A 24,070-nucleotide genomic window follows, 5' to 3' on the forward strand; every position below is an offset into this window, starting at 1 on the left:
GGCGGCCCCGACCCGGTCGCGCCGAGCTTCGGAAGTCGCCGCCAAGCGCCGCGGCGCGTCTCTGCGGCTCAAGGCGGCGTGGCACTTGGCAGACGCTCCCTGGGCGGGCGGGTGGCGGGGGCGGCCGTCTGGGAGCCCCGAAGGCCGCCTCCTCCCGCCTCTGGTCCAGCCTCCGCGCGCTGCCTCCGCCCCCAGCCCGGCTCCCCCGCCCCCAGTCCCGCCCGCCGCGCCAAGCGCCCGGCCCGCGGCTGAGCCGGCGCGCCCGGTCCGGGATGGGGTGCTTGGACCCCTGAGTTGCCGTTCGGCGCGACCTCCGCGCGGGGGAAGGAGCCGGCACCACGCGGCTGCGCTAGAATGGAGGTACCTGGCGGCAGCGATCGCAGCGGCGACGGGGCTGAGGACGGTGCCCACCCGGACCCCCGGGCCCCCGGCGCCGCGGCGCCTAGCTCCGGTCCGTGCGCGGCCGCCCGGGAGTCGGAGCGCCAGCTGCGCCTCCGCCTGTGCGTCCTCAACGAGATCTTGGGCACCGAGAGGGACTACGTGGGCACCTTGCGCTTCTTGCAGTCGGTGAGTGTCTCCGGGGGAGTGCGGGGACGGCGGAGCGCGGGGCCTCAGCGCGGGCCGGTCCCCACAACCTGTGGCCGCAGATCCCGGGGGTCGCGAGAGTCGCCTCAGGGGCGCCCCGCGGGGCGCGCAGAGAAGTGAGGAGACCCGGGCTCCTTTAGAGCTGGTCTGTCGCTTTCCTGGCTGGCCCGCAGTCCAGCCCCGTCCCGGGGTCTCCCGCACTTCGTTCCTCCCCGGGCACGCTGCCCTTTTGTCTCCCCCCCCCCCACCCCACCCCTCCGCGCCTTTCAAATAGTTTTAAAATTAGTTACATCCGTGAGGCAGGGGCTCTGCGACCCAAGCGCCTGGAGCTTTTGCTCCTGCTTGTCTGTCGCCAGGGCTTTCTTCGCCGTCTGGTGCCCCACCGAGCCCTCAGCCAGGACTGACCCTGGACATGCTAGAGCCCAGCGTCCCTCCGCGCTGATGGATAGGACAAAGCCCAGAGCCTGGAGGATGGACGGACACCGACGAGACCCCAGCGTGGGACTCCTGGTCCCCACGCACACGCTTTTCCTGGAGCTTGGGGACAGTGGGGCTAGAACTCACGACTTGGCAATCCAAACCCTCGCCACCCCCCCTCCCGTCTCTAAGTTTCAAAACCACAACGACAGACACTGTAAAATAACAACTGAGCGCTTACTATGTGGCAGGCGCCTACATGTGTCATTAGGTTTAACCTTCACAAGGGGCCCATGAAGCAGGGACGAGCATATCCCCCAGTTGTTAGATGGGAGAGTTTAGCTCCGGAGAGGTTGCGTGCCCAGAAATTACTGGTTAGTTGGGGAAGTGGGTTTTGAAGCAGGGAAGGCCCAGCCGGTGTTTTAAACCCCCCTATCCTGTGCTGCAGTTCGTCCTTTTTTTTTTTTTTTTTTCTGTGAGAGGGAGGAAGGGGCCGCTTCCTTACTCTCCTAGGAAGTGAGAAAAGTGGCTTCGTGGTGGAGGGGGTGGGACCGGACCAAGCGTTTCTGAGAGTTAGGAGACGCCTGGGCTTTAATCTCCGTGCCTCCTGCTGGGACCTCATTTACTCCCTTCTCAGCTCTAGGAAGTCTTTTAATCCTGGCTCAGGAAGGGCTGGTGGGGGCGGTGGTGTTTCCTTTAGGGACCTCAGAGCCGGGCTTTGCAGCTTCCAGTCTCTGGGGGCAAGAGGGAGAGGAGACTTGGCATCCCCTGGGATATCTGGTGGCTTGGGGGTGTAGCTGAGGCTGTGTGAGGTCCGAGTTCCAACTCAGGGAGGAGAGAGCCCTTCTGTGTGTGCAAAGAGGGCGTGTGGTGTGTGTGTGTGTGTGTGTGTGTGTGTGTGTGTGTGTGTGTGTGTGTTGTGGGGCGGGGGGTGAGTTTTGCAGAGGCATTGAAAACCGTTTGGCTAAAGGACCCATCTAGAAGGCCTGTGAGAATAAGGCAGGGTTAGCATTCTCTCTCTGCCCCCCATCTCTCCCTCTCTCACAGTTAAAAAAAAAAAAGGATCTGCTTAGTTTGAAGCTGGCAGTTTCTGAATTAAAGATGTAGACAGCTCTGCCATCTCTGAGCAATGTCAAATTCTAGGGAACTCCTCACTTCTCCTTCTGAGCCACTCCCTGCTCCTCAGTCTGGAAGGGAGAGCGGAAAGCAATTTTTCTGTTAATGGGAAAGAAAGCCCTTACCCTAGATGGTGTGGTGCAGATATAGATTGTGTGTGGGTTAACTGTGGCTTTACATTGTCCACGTGTAGATTCCGAGGAAGCTGGAATAATGGAAATTGATTGGAATCAACCATTCTTATTATTACAGAAATAGGAAAAAAAGATTTCGCTACTTCCACATTATCTCCTTGGCATTTTTAATTTCCTGAGTTTATAATTTCTGTTTATTGACCTGTCATTTCTGAGATGAGCTGTTCCAACTTTGACATCTTGGACCAGTCATGTCACCTGTCCTGGCCTCAGTTTCCCCACTTGTAAAACGAGGGGAGGGGAATCCAGGCTTCCTTTGGGCCTTGTCCTTTTGGGTGTCACCAAGCTGGTGTCAGAAATGGACTGATTGTGTAACCTGACCAGCCATACCTTGTTTGTGATCTGCAGGCCTCTCTCGGTTTGTTCCCTCAGAAACAGCCCCTAAACAACCCAAGACCTTTTCGTTTTGAAAACCCAGGGCTCAGAGCTTCAGGAACAGTTAATTACCAAAGCTTTCCACGCAGCAGTGACGCTGGCAGCCTGCAGGTTGTGATTCTCTTCTGTCTTCCCACTCTCTTCTCCCAGCTTTTATACTTGCTAAGGGATTTCACCCCCAACCTCCTGGCTTGGGAGAATGGAAGAATGCTCAGTAGTCCCGCCTTGCTTTTAATTCCATGTGGCAGAGACAGGCATCGAAGGGCTGCCCTGGCCTTCGTGTGCCCCTGGTTTTAAGCTTTCCTTGCCAGTAAAAATGAAGCCTTTATACAGACTGAACATGGTGGGAGATGCAGAAAAGCCAGCTCTAGGTTCCTGCCCTCAAGGAGAGGTCAGTCTCGTGGAGGGTGGCAAAATGGGGATTTACAAAACTTCAAGTGCAAGGCTGGGCTCTGGACTAGGCCACTTGAGGTCAAGTCCTGGGGCTCTGTGACCTTAGGCAAGTGGCTTATCCTTTCTGAGCCTCAAGTGGGGGGATGATCATAGATCTTATCTTAGAGGGTTTTTAAAAGGATGAGTTATATAAATACATATAAAGCACTTAGAACATGCCTGGCAGGCAGTAAGGTATATAAGTATTAGTTATTATAATTAATTATTATGTGACATGATAATTAAACAATACAGGTGATTAGGATTATAGGATTCCAGCATCCAGAGAATAGGGGTTATCAGGGAGGGCTGCCTGGAGAAAGTGAGATCCCTCTCCTCACAGAAAGGAGGACTGGGACTTTGAGTGGATTTTGTTTTGACAGTGTAAACTCTGGCCACAGGAACCAGTGGTTTTGTTGGGTTCCGGGCCTGGGACTCTGTGCTTTCCCCAGATTCTCCCCATCTTTTCCAACTTCCTTTAGGGACTGGATTGCACCACTTTCCCCATCTCCAAGGGGGACTGACAGCTTTGGTGCCCTCTTCTGTGTGTGTGTGTGTGTGTGTATTTGAGTCATGGAAAGGCAAGGGAAGCCCTCTGGGAGGATGCTGGCTTTCTCTCGGAAGACAGCACAGGAGTTGTGAGAGAAATTGCCCTGGCTTCTGATTCTGGACAGTGGATCTCAACATTTAGAAGCTCCCACTGGGTTGAGCACTCCCTGTGTTGTGTGCTCTTGGACAGTATTGAGGATGATAACCATCATAGTTGTGACTGTATAGGAGCTGATACTGATTCACCATATACTGTTCTAAGCCCTCTGCATGTACCAACTCATTTTCGCTTCCCAACAACCCTAAGAAGAGAGTGCTGTTGTGATCCCCATTGACACATGAGGAAACTGAGGCAAAGGTAGTTTAAGAGAGCTTCCCTGGGTCATGTAGGCAGCATTGCCAGCATTTGAGCAACCCCAGAACTCATGTCCCTGGCCACTTCACTGCCACTGGCTTACAAAGGGTTTGGTACATGATTTATTAAGGTGGCAAAACTGGAATTCGACCCAGGTCTGTGTGACCCTGACCCTCAGCCTGTGCTTCCTCCAGTTACTTCCCCTCTGTGACTTCTTTTCTCTCTTCCGCAAAATGGCCAGAGCTATAGAAGAATGAAAATGTCAGGCTGCCAGTTCCTTCTCTGTGCTTCGTGTCTGTTCATCGCATGAGGGTTCAGTGTGGGGCTCTGGAGCCAGGCTGCTGCTGTTTAAATCCTGGCTTTATCTCACATCAATTGGGCAGGTCACCAACCTGCACCGTGCCTCAGTTTCCCCATCTGTGCAGTGGGCATAGTACCTGTGTCATAGGGGTGTTGCAAAGCGTGAATGAACTTGAGGTTAAAGCTCTTGAACTGTGCCAGGCACATAGTAGGTGCTCAGAATGCTATGATGGGCTTTTTTGGGGATGTGCAGCAATGCAGGGGGGCAGCTGAAGTTGTCGGTTGTGGCTCAAAGTCTTGCCCTTGAAGAGGAGGCTGAGTGAGCCTTGAGCCTACCTACTTCTTGGTTGGATTGGTTTGGGGTCCCTGCCTGCAAGGAGGGAGATCTCAGGAGCAGGTGCCAGCAGGTCCTGTGATGGGTATGCCAGCTGGGCAGTGGTGGGAAGAGGGGGAACCTGGGTGGATAGGGGAAGGGGCTCCCCCTGGCTGAGGGCAGAGACCTGTTACTCCCAGGCACCCAGAGATCTGCCCCATTGGCTGGGCTGGGCCAGGGTCCCTGAGGATCAAGGGTGTGTGAGCAGAAAGCTCCCAGAATACTTTCTGTGGTTCTGCTTTTTGGGGGTGGGAGCCCAAAGCTTTTCTTCTCATTGGAGCTCTGCTTGCCAAAACAAGAAACTGTGGTTTTATGTTGTCACTATTTTTTGTTTTTTTAAAAACGTTCTGTGCTCCTAGTCTGACACTAGGGAGCAGTTCCGGGGAATGGGGGTGAGGGGCACACTTTTCATTCTGCAGTCACTGAAACAAAATGACCTACCCAGTGGCTTGCGGGATTCTCATGAGGTTGTGTTGCAGAAAGTAGGAGGCTAAGAAGTGTATATAACACAGTTCCACTTTGGGAAAATAAACAATAACCGTAATATACACATGGACATTATACGTACAACATTACAGGAGTTGGAGAAAAGGCGCTAGAGCCGTTAGACCGATGTGTATCTTATGGAGAAAGGCGAGCAGGAAGATAAAAAAGGAAAAAAAATGTATCAAATCCTATTTGTTATGCCCTTTTCATAGAAAATTATGAATGTGGATGTAATGTATTTTTTACAAACATTCAACAGAAAGAATTGCATTTTCAGCACGACTATTAGATTAATGCAACAGCAATAGCAATAATAATTTGCTAACACTTACGTAGTGCTAAATGTTTGCAAGCCCTGTGTAAAGTAATGCATCCACTCAGAATTTCCAGGTATTATTGTGCTTCCCATTTTAAAAAGGAAATGAAGGCACAGAGAGGCCAGGTAATTTCCCCAAGATCACAGAGCCGGACAGAGCTGGGATTTATGGTCTTGCTGCATAGCCCACATTCTTTACTACTACCCTGGTCATGATGTTGTGTTTATGACCAAGATTATTGCCTTTGTGAGACTTCTGGACTGGCCAGGTGGGCGGGAATTAAGCCAAAAAGTGCAGATTATCTGAGCTTTAGATAATGGAGAGTTTGGATCAGATCACTTTGTATTGTGCTGAACATCATCAGGAAGTCAGTGAAAAAATTTTTGTCTTTTAAATATTTTTTATTGATTTCAGAGAGGAAGGGAGAGGGAGAGAGAGATAGAAACATCAATGATGAGAGAGAAACATCGATTGGCTGCCTCCTGCACACCCCACACTGGAGATCGAGCCCACAATCCAGGCATGTGCTCTGACCAGGAATCGAACTGTGACCTCCTGGTTCACAGGTCAGTGCTCAACCACTGAGCCACACCATCTGGGTGAAAATTTTTTTGATGATAAAATCCTGTGTCAGCAGGAGTTAGATGGGCCCCATCTTCTGTGTATAGGAAACAGAGCTATGAAAAGGTAAAACTGTAAAGAAATTAGGTTTTTTTTTCTCAGCATGCTGGTATTTATGGAGCACCTGCTGTATATTCCAGACAGTGTTCTAGGCCAGGAAAATGCAGAGCAAATGTGGTTCTTATCCTTTAGGGAGGGTGACCCTAGTGAAGATGCGAGAACTTATGCATTTGAATGAGTTTTCTTCAAATGAGCATATTGGACACCCATTCACTATTATTCTGGTGTTTGTCCTCATAACCGTTTATCTGTCAGGTTAAGAAGGGATGGATGAGGTTGCTTTTGGAGGCTCCAGGGCACCCCTTTCTTAGAGAGGGTCCTCTTCATCAAGCCAGTGAGCGGAAGACCTCCTGGGCTTGGGGTCACTCCCTCAGATCAGGGAACCCACATCGCCATTGTCTCACAGCCCCCCTCTCTTAAAGCTTTTGAGAGTTAGGTTTTAGCAGACCAGGCTGGGCTGCAGAGCTTGACCTTTCAGATTTTTGTGATTTTTGTCCTTTTTTCCTTTTAAATATATTTTTATTGATTTCAGAGAGGAAGGGAGAGGGAGAAAGAGATAGAAACATCAATAATGAGAGAGAATCATTGATCAGCTGCCTCCTGCACACCCCGCCCACACTGGGGATTGAGCCTGCAACCCGAGCCTGTGCCCTGACCGGGAATTGAACCATTACCTCCTGGCTCATAGGTTGACGCCCAACCACTGAGCCACACCAGCCGGGTTCTCCTTTTTTTCAACAGACACAGGCTTTCTGGCTACAATCCTGGCTGGAAGTGGGTGATCAGGATGGGCTGATCCTCAAATTGGCATGTGATATCCCACCAGCCTTGTTCCCCAGGCACAGGGTGAGGTCAGAGCTGATTCTAGCTTCAGAGTTTACCAGACAGAACTTAAGAGCAAGCCCGGGGTGGGGGGTGGGAGGGGGTGTTGAATCTCATTGTTTTGCAGGTGAGACTCCCCCTAGAATGACCCCCTGAAGAAGTTGTGGTTCCTAGAGGGAAGTGAACTCTGGTCAAGGGTGGTGGCCCTGCAGCTGTTCAGGGTTCCATCCTGAAAGTTTTGGGGAGAGGACTTGGGTGGCCCAGGTCCTTCTCTGGGGATTTGTGTTCGCCCTAGCAGCTGGTCTGCGCCGAGTCCTTCCATCTTCAACCCTCAGCACGATTGACATACTGGGGTGAGATCATTCTCTGTGGTGGAGGCTATCCTGTGCATTGTAGGATGTTTAAGAGCATCTGTGGCCTCTACGCACTAGATACCGATGGCATCCCTTTCTCCCAGTTGGGACAACCAAATATATTTATGTGTTGACATAATTAGCATGATACAGTTTGTTCATATCACCCAGTAGTGTGTCTTGGGTTACTGGTTAAGAGCCTGGATCCTAGAGACAAAAGGCCTGGGTTCACGTCTCTGCCCCTGTGTGACCTTCGGCAGGTCCCTTTGCCTCTCTGAGCCCGGGTTTCTCCGTCCGCACAATGGAGATGATTGTAGTCCTTGTAGGGTGGCTGTGAGGAGCCAGTGTGGTCACTCAGGTGCCTGACACAGCTGAGCACAGAACCAGGGTCAGTCTCACCCCAGTACTTGCCGTAGCCTTTCCTGTTCTCTGGGAGGAAGCCCCCAGGAAGAAGGGGAGCCCTCTAGCCCCCCAGTCCTGTGTGGATTTTAAAGTTTTATTTTCTCGGCTCCTTGAGGACCAGAAGGGGATCTGCCCACCCTTCTTTTGTCTTGTGGTCAGACACTCAATCTGTGTTTACCCGCCTGGTTCCTTCCCCAGGGTGGAACTGACAGATGATCTCTTGATTGCGGGCCAGGGGAGCGAGGCCATTTCAGGCTGGCAGGACTAGGGCATGAAGGCTGGTGGAAGCAGGTGGCATCGGCCACCAGGATCTGGGGTCTTGTACTTTCCGCCTTGCGGGGGAGGGTGGGTGGCTTTTGTAAGGAGCTGCTCTCAGGTCAGAGCAGGGTGTGGGCAGTCAATACTTTCATTCACAAATTCACTTATTCCTTCAATAAATGGACCTTAAATATGTACTATATGCTAGACACTGGGCTAGGTGCTGGCATGTGGTCAGGACAAGATGGACAAAGTTCCTACCCTCATGGAATATTGAAATGTTACAAAGAGATCACTTGAGAAAGTGACAGGAGCTGTAATAATAATAACATAATCCATTGATGCCCTACTTTGGGCCAGGTATTGTGCTAAGTGCTTTGTATGGATTATCTCTTTGAGCCCTTGCAACAACCCTCTGAGGTAGAATAGATATCATCCTTGTACCTATTTTGCAGATGGGGAAACTAAGGCCTAGAGAGGTTGAGTAACTTGCATAAACCAAGAAGGAAATAAAATGGGGACATGTTCAATATAGGGATGGTGGCATCTATTGAGATGGAGTGGCCCAGGACGGTCTCTCTGAGGAGGTGGCATCTGATCTGAGTCCTTGGCAGAGGAGGAGCCAGCTGTGGAAAGAGTTGAGAGAAATGTGTTCTGGTAGATGGACTAGCATGTGCCAGGGCCATGACCATGCTTGGCTTGTTTGAGAAACAGCAAGAGGCTAGGGTGGTTGGAGTGACAGTAGGGGTGATAAGGTTCGCATGGGTCTCATATGCCTGATGAGCAGTTTGGGTTTTATTAGTGGGGTGAGGAGCCCCTGGAGGGTTTTCAGCACGGGTGTGACATTGTCTAATTGATGATCTGAAATTCAGCACTGCACAGTGGCTTTCCTAAGGGCCCAGTAGCCACCTCCTGCCTATAGCCTGGACACCCATCCAGGAGGGAGGACCACACTTCCTCCCCCAGCCAAGTTCCCGGTTTGCTTCCGAGCTGCTGTGTGACCCAGGGCCATCTCTGTCCCCTGTCTGGGTCTTAGCCTCCCCGTGGATGCTGATTCTGAGCTGATCTCACCTGGAGGGGAGTTTGGGCCCCTGTTTGTGACCTGGGTGTGGACAGGTTGTGCTAGTGGCCACTGGCTGGCAGGGCTGTTGATGACCCTGCTTCCTGTGAAGGAGGAAGGCACCCCTGTTTTCAGTTCAGGAAACGAATTTGCATGATTAAGAACTGTTTGATGTCACCCTCAACTCCACCCTTCACCCATAGCCCTTATAACAACACTTTACAGGATATCAGCCCTCACCTCTGCCCTGTGACCAAGGTCTTTTCCAGACCAACTTCACAGGTGAAGAAAACCGTGGCACAGAGAGGTCAAGTGGCTGGCCCACAGACACACGGGTGGGAAATGGCCAGGGCTATTGCAGTCACCTCCTCTGTTGCCACCCTTACCTCCCACATTCTGCTCTCCACTAAGGCAGCTCAGACACTGCCCTGCTCAAAGCCTTCCCATGGCTCCCACCTCCCTCAGAGTCAAAGTAAAGCCCTTACTTAGAAGGGCCTAGAAGGTCTTTCTTGCAAAGTCTGTCCCTATTGCTTCACCCGTCTCATACAGTTGTTTTTATTTTTGTTTAAATATATTTTTATTGATTCCAGAGAGGGAGAGGGAGAGAGAGATGGAAACATCAATGATGTGAGAGAATCATTGATCGGCTGCCTCCTGCACACCCCCTCCTGGGGCCGAGCCTGCAACCCGGGCATGTGCCCTTGATCGGAATCGAACCCGGGACTCTTCAATCCTAAGGCCGTTGCTGTATTCACTGAGCCAAACCAGCTAGGGCTCATACAGTTGTTTTTAATTGTGATATGATGTATACACCGTAAATCTCACTTTATCAAAGTGTATGATTTAGAGGTTTGAGTATATTCATACAGTAGTGCAGTCTGCTGCACTAATTCCAGAATCTCCTCTTGCTCTTACTCCTTCCCTCATTCCCTCTCAGCCACATTTGCCCTTTTTCAAATGCGTCAGACATGCTCCTGCCTCAGGGTCTTCTCACATGCTCTGTCTGGAATGTTCTCCCAGGATCTCTATGGCTCACTCCTTCAGGCCTTTGCTCAATGTCCTGTCCTTAACAAGTCTTCAGCGACGCCTCCCCCACCACTCGAAATGGTGCTCCACCCCTAGCTCACCACTTCCTAGCTCCTTTTACCTGCATTGCTCTTATTCTCTTTGTCTCTCTGGCACCAAGCATCATGTCTGTCTGGCACATAGTAGGGCTCATTAAATACTTGTTGAATGAAAACCAGTTTTTCCCCTTAAATACAATGTTTGTATTTTCTTACGAAATGTGATTATCTTGATTTATGTAGCTGCTAAGTATTTTTGCGCAGACTTTTGGGGACTTGAGACTGAGATAGCCTGACGTTCTCTCACATAACCAAAGGCATGAGAGTGAGTGTGGGCTGAGGGCATTAGGTGCGGGAGAATTTCTCTGCAGTGTGGTGTCGTGCTCAAGCACCCAGAGTCTGGCCCACACTTTCTGCCCCTCGGTGGCTGTGTGATCCCGGGCAAGGAACTTTCCCTTTCTGCACCTCGGTTTTCTCATCTACTCACCACACCAACCTCATCCCCCCCCAGCGTGCATCATGCTTTCTTTTTGTTCTTAAATGGTACTAGGCTGGTTCCAGCCTCTGAGCCTTTTCATTTGCTGTTCCTCTTGCCGGCAACACCTTTAACGGTGCTTTGTGTCAGGTGCCCCTCCCTGTTGTTGTCACTTCCTCAGAGAGCTTTCTGGTCACATTCTTTACATCACCACGCCCGTTTTCCTTGGTACCTGTCACTCTCTGAAATGATCCTGTTGACTTTAGTGTCTGCCTCCCCCATCAGAATACGTCACATGAGGTCAGGACCCTGGTCTGCTGGGTTCACTGACAAAGCCCCAGCACCTAGCACCTTCTGGGTGTTTTGTTAGTACTGGTCAAAGGAGTGAACGAGTGAGTGTAAGGGACGCATGCTGTGACAGAGGGTTCCTGCCACTTTCTTAACAAGTGGCCTTGACTTTGGGGAGTGTGGACCCCAGTGTGGGGAGTGGTTGCAGACCAGCATCCTTGGCCTCCTGCCCTTACCACACAAGGAGGGCACAGGGGGAGCTCTGTGTGGTCCCAGCCACCAGCTGTTGGCCGGCCAGGCTGTTGATTGGGTGGTTTTTAAGATTTATTTGCCCTTCATCACAAAGATCATAAATACAGTGGGGGAGTGTGTGTCAAAGCACATTTCCTTATGCCCGTTCAGCAAAGGCACTCTCTATGGAGCAAGTAGGGGAAAATGTTTTGTGTGTGTTCCTGGCTGTGTGCGTCCTACAGATCTACATACATACAGACAGTGGTTCTCAACCTGTGGGTCGCGACCCCTTTGGGGGTTGAACGACCCTTTCACAGGGGTCGCCTAAGACCATCGGAAAACACATATATAATTACATATTGTTTTTTGTGATTAATCACTATGCTTTAATTATGTTCAATTGGTAACAATGAAAACACATTCTGCATATCAGATATTTACATTACGATTCATAACAATAGCAAAATTATGAAGTAGCAACGAAAATAATTTTATGGTTGGGGGTCACCACAACATGAGGAACTGTATTAAAGGGTCACAGCATTAGGAAGGTTGAGAACCACTGCATACAGGCATTGAGACACAAAACCCCAGTATGCTGTATTTATGGGCAATTCAGTACATTTTTTCAAGGTTAATTTTTTGATAACTTTTTATTTTGACATTTCATGAACACTGAGCACTCCTGTGTACCCTTCACCCAGATTCACCAGTTGTTGGCCACTGGCTACATTTACTTTATCATCCCCCCTCCTTGCCTTCTCCCCTCCTCCTACACACACACACACACACACACACACACACACAAACAATTGTTTTTATTATTTTGATCCACTTGAAAGAAATTGTAGACATGATGCTCCTAATAATTCAGCATCTATCTCCTAAGACCATGGATATTCTCTTATATGACCATAGTACAATAAACAACATCAGGAAATTTAATGTTGGTACTAAATTATACAATCCGATCTATATCCAAATTTCACCCATCTTCTCAAAAATGTCCTTTATGCCCTTCCCCCCACCCCCATTCCCATCCCCAGTCCAGGGTCTAATCCTGGATCACATGTCATATGCAGTCACCCTGTCTCTTTGGTGATTTTTTTGTGTGTGTGTCTTTTAAAAATATTTATTGTTAAAAATTTTGGTAAAATTCTTTGGTGATTTTTACCTCTAGTGCTGCTGGTGGTAACTCTCCACTAGGATGTTCTGGCAATGCTTGTCAGGGGCCACCGTTTACCAGCTCTGTGACCCTGGGCAATTGACTCTTAGGCCCCAGTATCCTTAGCTGTAAAATGGGGAAACCTCTGTTCCCACCCCACAGGCTTATGGCGTGCCTACTGTGGGCCTGGCCCTGGGGGCGGGGGGGGGGGGCGGCGAGGAATCTGCTCTGTAGGAGGCCTCTTATTTAGGTGGAGTGAAGTAGTAAGTGCTGGGCATGGTGCTGGCTCCTAGGGACGTCTGCCATGCACCGGCTGTGTTTGCTGTCACTGTGTTCATTGTAGGACATTTGGGAAATAAAGATGAGTAAAATGATCTCACCCTGCCAACCGCTGCTTCACCTTTCGGGACGTTTCCTCCTTGTGCTGTGCATTTTGACTTAGCCTAGGTGTGATCACACAGCACACGGGAGCTTTCCTTGCTTTTCTTGTCCCTTCTGTGCACTTCCTCCCGTTACTACAAGCCCCTTTCGTCATCAGACCTCTGATGGCTTCATCACGGAACGTGGAGGCTCTGGAGCCTGGCTGCTCATGGGCTGTGTGATCTCGGGCAAGCTCCTTGACCTGTGTGGGCATCAGTTTCCTCATTTCCAGAAAGAGTGCCCACCTCTTTGATGGGGGCATGAGGTGAATTTAGATCTATAAAGCTCTCGGAACAATGCCTGGCACATAGTAAGCACTCCATATGTATTAGTTATAAAAATAATAATAATAATTATTATTTAACTATTCCTCTTTTATTGGGCATTTATATGGTTTTCAGCTTTGCAACGTTACAGACCATGTACATTTTTATTCAAGCTGCCAGTTCTTTTATCGATTTTGTAACTGAGGGCTGAAAGAAACCTTGGCTTAGGGCATTTTGGTCTTTACCAATCCAAATAAATCATTAGCAGCTGGAATCCTAGATCAGGTTGTCAGAACTGCAAGAGACTGCGACCATCTCACCCATTCATCCAGAAGGGGAAACGGAGGCTCTGAGCCATTCAGGGACTTGGCTGAGGCTTACCAATGAGTTTGTGGCTGAGATGGAACTTGATGGTAGGGTTTTTGTCTCTTGTCCCATGATGTCTTGCTTTTATCCAACAGCTAAGATACATTGGAGGACAGATGGAGGATTTAAGTCATGTCCAGATGAGTCTGAGGAATCCTGTGCGCCCAGATTCTTTGACTTCAGTGGTCATAAGTGGTGTGTGTGTGTGTGTGTGTGTGTGTGTGTGTGTGTAACTATCGTTCATGGTCCAGAAGTCCATAGAACCATGGGTTTCAAACTGGGGTCCTCAGGCCAGCAGCTCAGACCCCATAAGTAGGTTTCCACAGGCCTGTACAGTGTTTTAAAAATTTTTAATTGCCAACATTGAAAAATTTGAAATTAATATAAAAATAAATTTCATATAAAAGTCTACATTTCTATCTTCTTAAATAACCTAAAGATTTATCCACATCAAGCCTGCATTCCTATAGGTAAACACATGGCTGGAGCTGAATTGTCCTTTTTAGATAAGACTTGTAGTCTTCTGTCTGCCACAGTCCCCAAACTTCCCTATTATCCCTGATATTGAAACCAAATGTTGATTGCCATTTATCATTGTGCTTGTCCTGCTATTTTTTTTTTTAAGAGGACAATGGGCAAGGGTCCTTCTAACCCTTCTTTCTATCAAATGGAAAACTGAAAGCTAGACCAAGAGAGACAACATGTCTTAGGAAACGTAGGTGGTGGCAGGTTTCTCTTTGGAAAAAAAAATATGTTTAATAAGCAAAAATGTGTGTAACAAGCAAAAACGAGCTTTTCTTTTAAAAGGATATGACTTCCATTGCCATTTAGAAGAATGCCCATCTGGTTCCCCTACCCCTTTACCTGCCCGGCCCCGGTGGGCAGTTGAGTTTGAGATGCTCCAGTGCGTGGGTGGTCCTTCTTTTCTCTGAGATGGGTAGAGGGGGAGGAGTGGTTTTCCCTTAGAAAGGGTGATTTCTTACCCCAAATTCCATTTCCTGTAGCCTGTGGCAATCACTGACTTTTCTTTTCCCATCACCAGCTATAGAATGGAGGTTCCCATGTTCGCCTGTCGTATTTCCTGAATCTTGTCCTGTTCTTATTTATGCTCCTTTGGGAGACGCTGGGGTGCAGACCCCAGAGAGGAAGCAGTGGGTTCCTACAGTGGTGTGAGACCGTTCCCCAGTTTGTTCTGGGGCCCCTTTTGGACTGCAGGCCCCTGAGACCATCACAGTCAGGCCTAGTGTCTTCCTGTGCTTGTGCAGCCAGCGGAGACCTCTCCCTGCCTTCTTTCTCTCAAATAGGGAAGGTTTTAAAATAACAACAACAACAACAACAACATCATCAACAACAACAACAACACTAATAGCCCTGCTGTTGCTGATGAGATTAGCAAGAGCTGGTTGTCAGGAGTCTTTGGTTGCAGGTGACAGGAAACCCAGCCCAAGCTGCCTTAGCAAAAACGGGAATTGCTTGGTTTGTGATAAGGAAGGGTCTGGTCTGTTGTCCTGGCGTGGGCTCTGATTGGCTGCTTGAGGTCATGCTTCCGTCCCTGAACTAGTCACTGAGACCCTACCTGGCCAGGTCTGGCGGAGGGGCCCACTGGGCCATATGGCAGTGGTTTCTGGAAGGAAGATGCCAGGGTGCTGGGACTGGAAGAAGGATGGGGAGCCAAGTGGGAGCATTTCTTCTCTGCCCCGGTGCCTTCATCCCAGACTGGGAGCCTTTGTCTTTGCTCACGTCTTGGGTCACCTGGCCCACTGCAGTGCTTCATAGCTTTTCCAGTTCCTACCTTAAAGCTTTGCTTGTATCCTGCCTTCTCAGACGGCCATGCCTGACAATTTCGGTTCTTTCCATAAATCTAATAATAACACCAGTGTCCACATGTGTGGGGTTCTGTGCTCAGTGGATGTCCCAAGCAATGTAGCCTCCCAGGAACCGGATGGGGAAGGTATTTCTATGTTGCCTATTTTATAGATGTGGAAACAGAGGCTCAGAAAGGTCCAGTAACCTGTCTGGGGTCACACAGCATCCTTCTCTCTTATTGAAGACTTCACTGTGTTGTGTGCGTTTTGTTTTCTTGCATGCCATGCAGCCTGGGTTTGAATCTGGGCTCTGCTCCTTCTAGATGTGTCACCTCAGGAAAATGACTTAACCTCTGTATCTGTGGGAAGAGCACTCTAGGCACAGGGAACAGCAAGTGCAAAGGCCCCGAGGCAGGAGCTTGTTTCAGGAATCAAGGAGGCCAGAGTGACTGGATCAGGAGAGTGAATCAGAGGTGAAGTCAGGGAGGTAACAGTAGGAGTCAGGAGCCTGGTGGAAAGATTGTGCAGGGCCTGTGGGCCATCATGAGGACTTTGCATTTTATTCTGAGTGAGATGGGAGCCTTTGGAGTTTTTGAGCAGAGGAGGGACAATCTGACTTAGTTTTTGCAGGATCCTTTTGGCTGCCAGTGGAGAATGGATTGTAGGGGGCCAGGGTGGAGATAGAGGGAGGAGGCTGCCTTGGTGGAACAGCATGACAGCTGGGATCTGGGGTGTGGTGCAGGTGGTTAGAAGTTCGTTAATTGCTCCACCTTAGTGTTCCTGTGTTTTTTACTAGCTATGTGGCCTCGGGTCTTGACTTGATCCTATTGAGCTCTCAGTTTTCTCATCTGTAAAATGGGGTTAAGGATGTTACCTCTCTTATTTATCTTCATATTTTTCTGCTGAATTGCATGAGGTGATAAATGCAGCATACTTCCTGGAGTGCCTGGCACATTGTAAGCGCTCAGCAAATATTTGTGGAATGCACCAGTGAGTGAACGACAGGGAGTTTGGGGCTGCTCCAACTCTTCCCAAGGCATCCACCCCTGCGGTCAGGCCTAGAGCGGGAAGCATCCTGTTTCCCCTCTCTCCCCTTGGCCTCCCCATACATGGAGATTTGAGTGAACAGAACCCAGAATGTTCTGGCAACAGTCGCTCCCTCTTTCCTAGTGACAAAGGCATCTTTGTTGGGCCTAGTTGTGAAATCCATTTCAGAAGTGAGGATGGTGCAGGCTCAGGAGTCAGCTTGTGAGGATGGGGAGGGGCTTGAGAGGAAGACTTCTCAGGGTCCCGTAGATGGACAGCCTGCAACCCGCCCCCCCCCCCCCCAACCCTTTATCTTCATCTGGATGCTCTTGAATTGGTTCTGTGGAATGAGAATGTGGAGCTACACTTCTCCTGAGTAGCCAGATCCATCAACATTACCTTCCATAGTATTACAGTCTCTCTCACACACAAAAAGTGATAACACCCAGTGCTGGCATAGCTGCTGGGAAACAGGCAGTTTATATGATGCTGGTGGGAGTGTTGATGACTGCTGTCTTTTGGGAAAAATAGCCTGGCAATTTAAAAATAAAAAAACACAATATCCTTTGGTTCAGTTTTGTTGGGAATCTCTTCAATAGAACCAAGAAAAAAGTATGTAAAGATGTAAGTTACAAAGATGTTTATTCCAGCTTGGTTTATAATAGCCAAAAAAAAAAAAAAAAAAAAAAAAAAAAAGAAAGGAAGGAAGAAAGAAAGAAAGAAAGAAAGAAAGAAAAGGAAACCACATGGGTATTGAAGTCATTAACAGAGAAAAGTCTAAGATTGTTGTTCATTCATGTATTGGGATATCAGGCATCTGTTTAAAGGAATGAGGTTGATGTCATCTCTTGACATGAAAGGCTGCATGTGCTACACTGTTAAACAAGAAAGGTTAAGTTACAAGTCAGATGTAGGGTGTGATCCCAATTTTGTAGAAAAATAACAACAAAAAGACTTTCTTGGTAGGTTATTAATGTTGAGAAAGGCACTGTATGATACACATCAGGATATTAATTTAACATTGGTGGCCTTGGGCTGAGAATGGGGAGGGGAATAGAGAAATATAATTATCTTCATGTTTTTCTGCATTGCTTCATTTATTGTAATTAACATTATATTTTAAGTTAAGATGAACTTTAAATAAAAGACTTACTGGCTTCTCACCCACTGTGCGGCAGACCTGTATATAATATTGGGTCCTATAAACCCTCCCATAGTCCTTTGAGAATCAGGATAGTGGGTGGTTGAGCAAGATTCTGAAACCAGGCCTCCTTAATTTAAATCTTGGGCCCAGATTTGACAAAGGGACAAAGACCTTTGCCCTCATGGAGCTGATGTCCTGGTTGGCATAGAACTGTGCCTAGAGCAGTTCATTTGAGGGCAATTTTGGGCCCCAGGCGACTTTGGCAATGTCTGCAGACATTTAAAAAAATGTTTTTATTGATTTTAGAGAGGGAGGAAGGGAGAAGGATAGAGAGATAGAAACATCAATGATGAGAATCATTGATTGATTGCCTCCTGCACACTCCCTACTGGGGATCAAGCCTACAATCTGGGCATGTGCCCTGACTGGAAATCGAACTGGTGACCTCTTGGTTCATGGGTCAACGCTCTACCACTGAGCCACTGTGGCTGGGCAGACATTTCTTTTTTTAAATCTTCACCTGAGGCTATATTTTTACTGATTTTAGAGAGGAAGGGAGAGAGAGAGAGAAAAAGAAACATCAATGTGAGAGACATCATTTGGTTGCCTCCCATACACGCCCTGACTGGGGATCAAACCCATAACCTAGGTATGTGGCCTGACTGGGAATTGAACCATAACCTTTTGGTGTACAGGATGACGCTCCAACGGACTGAGCTACTCAGTCAGGGCTATCTGCAGACATTTTTGGCTGTAACTGGGAAGGAAGGATGCTTCTGGCATCCAGTGGGTAGAAGCCAGGGATGTTGCTAAATATCTTGCAGTGCCTAGGACAGCCCTACAATAACAATCTGGTTGAAAGCCCTGGGCTAGGTCAATGTCTGCACATACATAGTAAGAGCTCAACACATATTAGCTGCTATGACAATATGGTGACATGTTCCTATATTTACCACCCATCTTGCAGTCAAGGAAATTGAGGCTTGGAGAGGTGTTGAAACCAAGGTGGGAGCAGGATGCCCTATCTCTGGGGGAGCAAGGTGGAGATCTGGGTTCCAGGCTGGGCGCTGGGGAGATTCAAGAGACCCAGTCCTGAGTTTGGTGCTGGTTGCCCCTCCTGGCTTCCCGGTGTGGTGCCAGCGCTGTCATCTGCCAGTCACTGTGATGCCTCGGGCCAAGACACTTTCTCAGCCCCCTCCTCATGTGTGAGGTCTTTGTCACGTTGTCATGTCCTCTGTGCTGGCAGCCATGGAAGGTGGGTGGAGGGGGGTGTCTCTTTATTTCTGCTCGTGCAAAGCTGTGTTTGGCAGCAGTGTGTCGTGTCGGCAGCCCGGGGCCTGGTTCCAGCAGCTCAGCCAGCTGACTTGACCTCCTGATCACCTCGAGTCAGCCGTGTCACTCTCTGAGCCTCAGTTTCTCAGCTGGGTGACAGCGTGGAGCTGGGAGTGGGGTGGGAGATGGTGGATGCTGAACTCCTTGACTCTACAGCAAGCATTCCAGAAGAAGGCGCTGAATCATCCTTTCTCCTTGTCACCCCCCCCCCCCCCCCCTCCAGTAGCACATAGTCCGGGAGGCTGGTGACAGTGGGAGCCAGGTAGCAGGGAAATGGGGACAATTTCTTCTCTCTCTCTCTCCATCATTTTATCATCATTCCATGGTTGAGTTCGTCTTGTCCAATCACTTTAAATGCTATCCCTTTCCTGACACTTCTCAAATGGCTGTTCCCTGCCCTGACCTCTGCCCTGACCTCCAGGTGTCTATGTCCAGATGATGACTGGACATCTCTCCTTGGGTGTCTAGTGGGCATTGCAGACTCCCTGTCTTCTCCAGCTTTCCCCTCTCTTGCCCCCGCTTCCGTCTGATTAACAGCCCCTCCATCCTTCCACTTGCTTGGGCACATCCTTAAAGCCATCTCGATTCTATCCCTTCGCCTTATATCCTACATCCAAACTATCAGGAAATCCAGTTGCCTCTGCCTTCCACAAGGACCCAGAATCCGGCCATTCCTCACTCCTCCACGGCTGCCACCATGGTCTCAGCCACCATCAACTTCTGCTGGGACTGTTGCAGTCACCTCCCTCCCAGTCCCTTGCTTCTACCCTTACCCCTGACAGGTGGTTCTATACATACATCCTGTGTAAGTCAGATCGTTTTACTCCTCTGCTTAAAGCCCTCCCATGGCTCTCTCTTCATTCAGTGTAAATGCCAAGGCCCTGAGGATGACCTAAAAGGCCCTTCATATCTGGTCTTCCCACTTTCCATGTCCACCTCTCTGACCACATCTCCAAGCAGACTCGATAGATTCCTGCCTCTGGGCCTTTGCACATGCTGTCTGCTGGGTCTGGGACACTCCCCAGGCATCCATGTGGTTTTTTAACTTTTCAGGTCTCTGCTTACTGGTAGATACCTTACTTCCACAGTGCAGCCTTCCCTGACCTCCCCATCTAACGATTGCACCTTCTCCTCATGCTTCCTCTCCTTCTTCACCATTGCACTTATATTTTACTTGTTTGATTATTGTCTACTCTCCATGCACTAAAATTTAAGCCCTTGGAGGGCAGGGATTTAAAAAAATTTTTTTTTATTGATTTCAGAGAGGAAGGGAGAGAGCTAGAAACATCAGTGATGAGAGAGAATCATTGATTGGGTGCCTCCTACATGCCTCACACTGGGGATTGAGCCCATAACCCAGGCATGTGCCCTGACCGGGAATTGAACTATGACCTTTCTGGTTCATAGGTCAACACTCAACCACTGAGCCACACTGGCCGGGCAGAGGGCAGAAATTTTTATTTCTCCTGTTCCCTGCTGTTTCCAGAACAGTACCTGGCCCATAGAAGCTGCTTAGTAAATATTTGCAGAGTGAAGGAAGGAAGAGCCATTCATTCACTGTCACTTACCTCCTGAGATAATATTATATATCAGGCCTTCTAGGCATCAAGGACAGAGTTAAATCAAACACTGGGTACGTCCTCAAGGAACTTCAGTCCTGGGGAGAGAGTGGACACACCAGTAATGGCACCGCAGGGTGGGAGATGCCTTAACAGATATTTACTCAGGACTCCTTAGGTTGTACCAGTACATGATAGAAACCTCAACTGAAAGGGTCTCAAGCAAACAACAACACCACCAACAAAAAACTTTTATGTGCTCACTTGATTCAGGAGTAAAGGCGTAAGGCATAGCTGGATTCCTGCACTCCTGGCCTGACCCTCAATGCCTATCCAGAGCTCTGCTGGGTCAGGCCAGGGTCACATGTCTGTTACCGTAGACGGAGGTGAGGCATCAGCCCCTCCACAACACGTGCGCCAAGAGCGGGACTAGGGCTTGACTTTCAGGAGGTCACATTTTGGGAGCTGCAGAAAGGGAGGCTTTCCCACGGACCCTAGGTGGTTACTGGAATGTGTGACCCTGTCTGTTGCCGGTGGTTAGGGGTTTCCTGGTGACAGGAGGCCCTGGCCTCCCCTCCACACACCCCCTTTGCCCCCTCGCCCCTCACTTTATGAGTATTCCTGGCTCTCCTCCGCTCCACCATCCTCCCTCCTCTGTATCACAAAGGGGCTCCAGATGGCGCGGCTCTCGGGGAGTCTGCCACGCAAATCTGTCGGGTTCATATCCCCCTCCCCACCCCCGCCTTCTGCATATGCTGGCTCTGGGCTTCTCAGATCCTATTTCAGGCCTGAGGGAGGGAGGATGCTCAGGGTCTAGATGGGCCCCTGTGATGCTGGGAAGTCCTGTTTTATATGAGTGGCCTCAGAGGCCTGCCCTGTACCTTTCGCCTTCTAGCAGTGCCCTGAACCAAACAGGCCTGCTATCGCCCACTCTTCCTGGGATCTAAACCAGGCTCTCTCAAATGTTACTGTACATACGAACCACCTGGGGATCTAATGAAAACGCAGATACTGGATCAGCAGGTCTGGGGTGGGGCCTGAGATGCTGCATGTCTAACCTGCTCCCTGGAGATGAGAGGCCCGTGCTGCTGATCGGGGGACCGCTCTGAGTGGCCAGAGTCTATAGTATCAGGAAAGGCTTCCTTGGCTCACCTCCTCCCACCTCCCCATTCCAAGCTCTCAGAACTGCCTGCCTTCTCTTAGAGCCCTTGTCACCAAGGGGATGTCCACACCATGTGAGACACACTTTGTGCTCCAGGAGTCTTGTTTTCTGCCGTCTTCTTACTGTCAACAAGTCAATGAAGGACCTACCACGTGCCAGGCACTGGGGGAGCAGCAGTGAACAGACAAAATCCTTGCTCTCTTAGGTCTGACATTGGAGTGGAGGGAGATGGTCAATAAGCAAATAAAACCCTGCAGGTGACAGGTTCTATGAATGTGCTAATACAGGGATCTGAATGACAAGTACAGAAACTTGCCCGAAGACCACCCAGTCAGTAAATGGCAAATTTTAACCCAAGACATTTTTGGAAATCCCATAATGATTTGCATCCAAAGCAGTTTGGTGACCTGTCATGGATGTTAAAGGCATGGGTCTCATACAGGTCAGTGTTCAGAGTTCACCGTGTTCCTTGGAGTCCTGTCCTGTCTGAGAGCCTCAGGACACGGAGAGCCAGGCTGTGTTTGTCCTCTGAGAGACTGTGCGCCTGTTCGGTGCTGAGCATGGGCAGGCTCTGCTGGCTCCCTGTGCCTCGGTTTCCTCACCTGTGTAGTGGGGGGAGAGGATGAAGAGAGCAGAGGAATATGCTTTGGGGGTTTGCATGCAGGCTGGCACGTGTCAGTGCCCAGTGGCTGTTGGCTGCTATCACTGGTACCGTTATTGTTCTCTTCATACTTACTGACGGGGAGAGTGGTAAATAGAGTCAGCATCTTGCCCTGGTTTGCTTAGGACTCTCCTGATTTTACAATTAAAAGTCCTGTCTCCCAGGAGACCTTTCAGTCTTAGGTAAACCGGAACAGTTGGTCACTTTCCTGGAAAAATGCTTATACATTAGTGTAGGCCCTGGCATCAGCTAAGCCTAGATTTGAATCTAGCTCTCGCACTTCCTGCTGTGTGACCTTGAGCAGCTTACTTAGGCTCTCTGTGCCTTAGTTTCCCCACCCCTGCAAAATGGGGAGTGGTGGTAGTACCTACCTCAGAGGGTTTTGTGAGGTTTAAATGAGATGATGAGTATAAAGGGTTTGATGAAAGAGCAATATGTATATTGTCCGGACTGGAGAGAAGCGGAAACCATTTTAAGGCCTGGTCTGGGGCCCCGAAGGCCCTCCCCTCCCCCACAGCTGGCTTTGGAGTCAGGCTGGCTCCATCCTCCCCTACATCAAAGCTCCTCTTGTCCCCCTTTATGGCAGGGTCTGGGGGCCCCTGGGCCAGAGGCAGATTAGAGCAAGATCCTATCTGTGTGGTTGGAGGTGCCCAACAGGGCGGAGGCTGTGGGCCCTGGTTCCAGCAGCCACTGCCCCTCCCGCACAGCCCAGAATACTGACGGATGCTGTCTTGGATTTCGGCTCATCTGGCCCCTTGATGGTTCCCTTGCATGGGGACAGAAGCCTGTGCACCAGTGGGGCCCTGGAAGGCTGGCCACCTCTCTGTGCCTCACTTTCCTCCTCTCTGAATGGGACTGCTCATGCACCAGAGCCCCTCCCATTTGGGCTGTATTAACAAAACGCATGTAGGACAAAACTGGGTCCCCAGAGGGTGGCATTGAAAATATGTTACTTGGAACCACTTTGAGCACACAAAGACTCCAGGGCAGTGCGACCATGCTGCTCAAGGAAGGGCTACAGGCTTACCGAAGTCGCTCCTATGGTACAGACAGTGTGCTCAGGTGGACCGGCTTCAGAGGGGTGTGCCAGCGTCTTTCTCTTTCAGTCCTGTGTGTGTGTGTCCTCATGGGGGACATCTCACTTGGTGATTGTGAGGGGCCTCCATGCAGGAAGCGCCTGCCACCCTCCACCCAGCATGCAGGGGAGTCTTGAGAGTTAAATGGAAGAAAATATGTGGCACTTAAGAAATGGTAGCTGCTGTGTCTTTTAAATTGAAATTAACCAAACAGGCCTGCTATCGCCCACTCTTCCTGGGATCTAAACCAGGCTCTCTCAAATTTTACTGTACATACGAACCACCTGGGGATCTAATGAAAATGCAGATACTGGATCAGCAGGTCTGGGGTGGAGCTATTTATTTACATGAATAGCTTTAAGACAGGGTCTTGCACAGATCTGAAGAGATTCCAGTTTAATCTTAGCTGGAGGACCAGATACAATCTAATTTAGTCAGATGACAGATAATTACTGCAGGAGAAAAATTTTACTGAGCACCTACTATGTACCAAAACCCTGCAGACACTTGCTCTGCTCCAGGCATGCCCCAGGGCCTGACAGCTTTGACATGTGAGCTTGGGCCTACCCAGAATCTGCTTTGATCTGCTTTTTAAATCTGCTTGTGCAGCTGATTCGCAAGCACACTGCAGTTTGAGAAATGTCAGCTTGGTGTTATTCACTCCTTTAACAACCACCCTGTGAGGTAGGGTGCCTGAAAAAAAGAGGAAACTGAGGCATGGAGAGGTTCAGTAATCTGCCCAGGCTCATGCAGCTTGCAGGGTTTATGAGTCTAGGACAAGAGGCAGAGGCAGGATTCGAACCCAGGCAGCCCAATGCCAGAGCCCTGCTCTTTTTTTTTTTTTTTTTTTTAATTTTCACCCGAGGATATTTTTTCATTGCTTTTAGAGTGGGGGTGGGGTGGGGGGGGGGGGAGAGAAACATCAATGTGAGAGAGACAGATGGATTGGTTGCCT

The 24,070-nt window shown here is 49.5% G+C and overlaps 1 protein-coding gene across 1 annotated transcript in view; it reads left to right on the top strand.

The window, feature by feature from the left end:
• Window positions 1–240: 240 nt before the first annotated feature.
• Window positions 241–24,070, top strand: part of PREX1 (phosphatidylinositol-3,4,5-trisphosphate dependent Rac exchange factor 1) — a 176,565-nt gene continuing 152,735 nt past the window's right edge. The window contains 1 exon segment of the mRNA XM_070420776.1: window positions 241–567. Coding sequence (XP_070276877.1) covers window positions 355–567 — 213 coding nt within the window. The 5' untranslated portion in view covers window positions 241–354.

Source organism: Myotis yumanensis, unplaced genomic scaffold, assembly GCF_028538775.1.
Source record: "Myotis yumanensis isolate MYYU_CA2020_CCGP unplaced genomic scaffold, mMyoYum1.0.hap1 SCAF_7, whole genome shotgun sequence".
Taxonomy (NCBI): Eukaryota; Metazoa; Chordata; class Mammalia; order Chiroptera; family Vespertilionidae; genus Myotis; species Myotis yumanensis.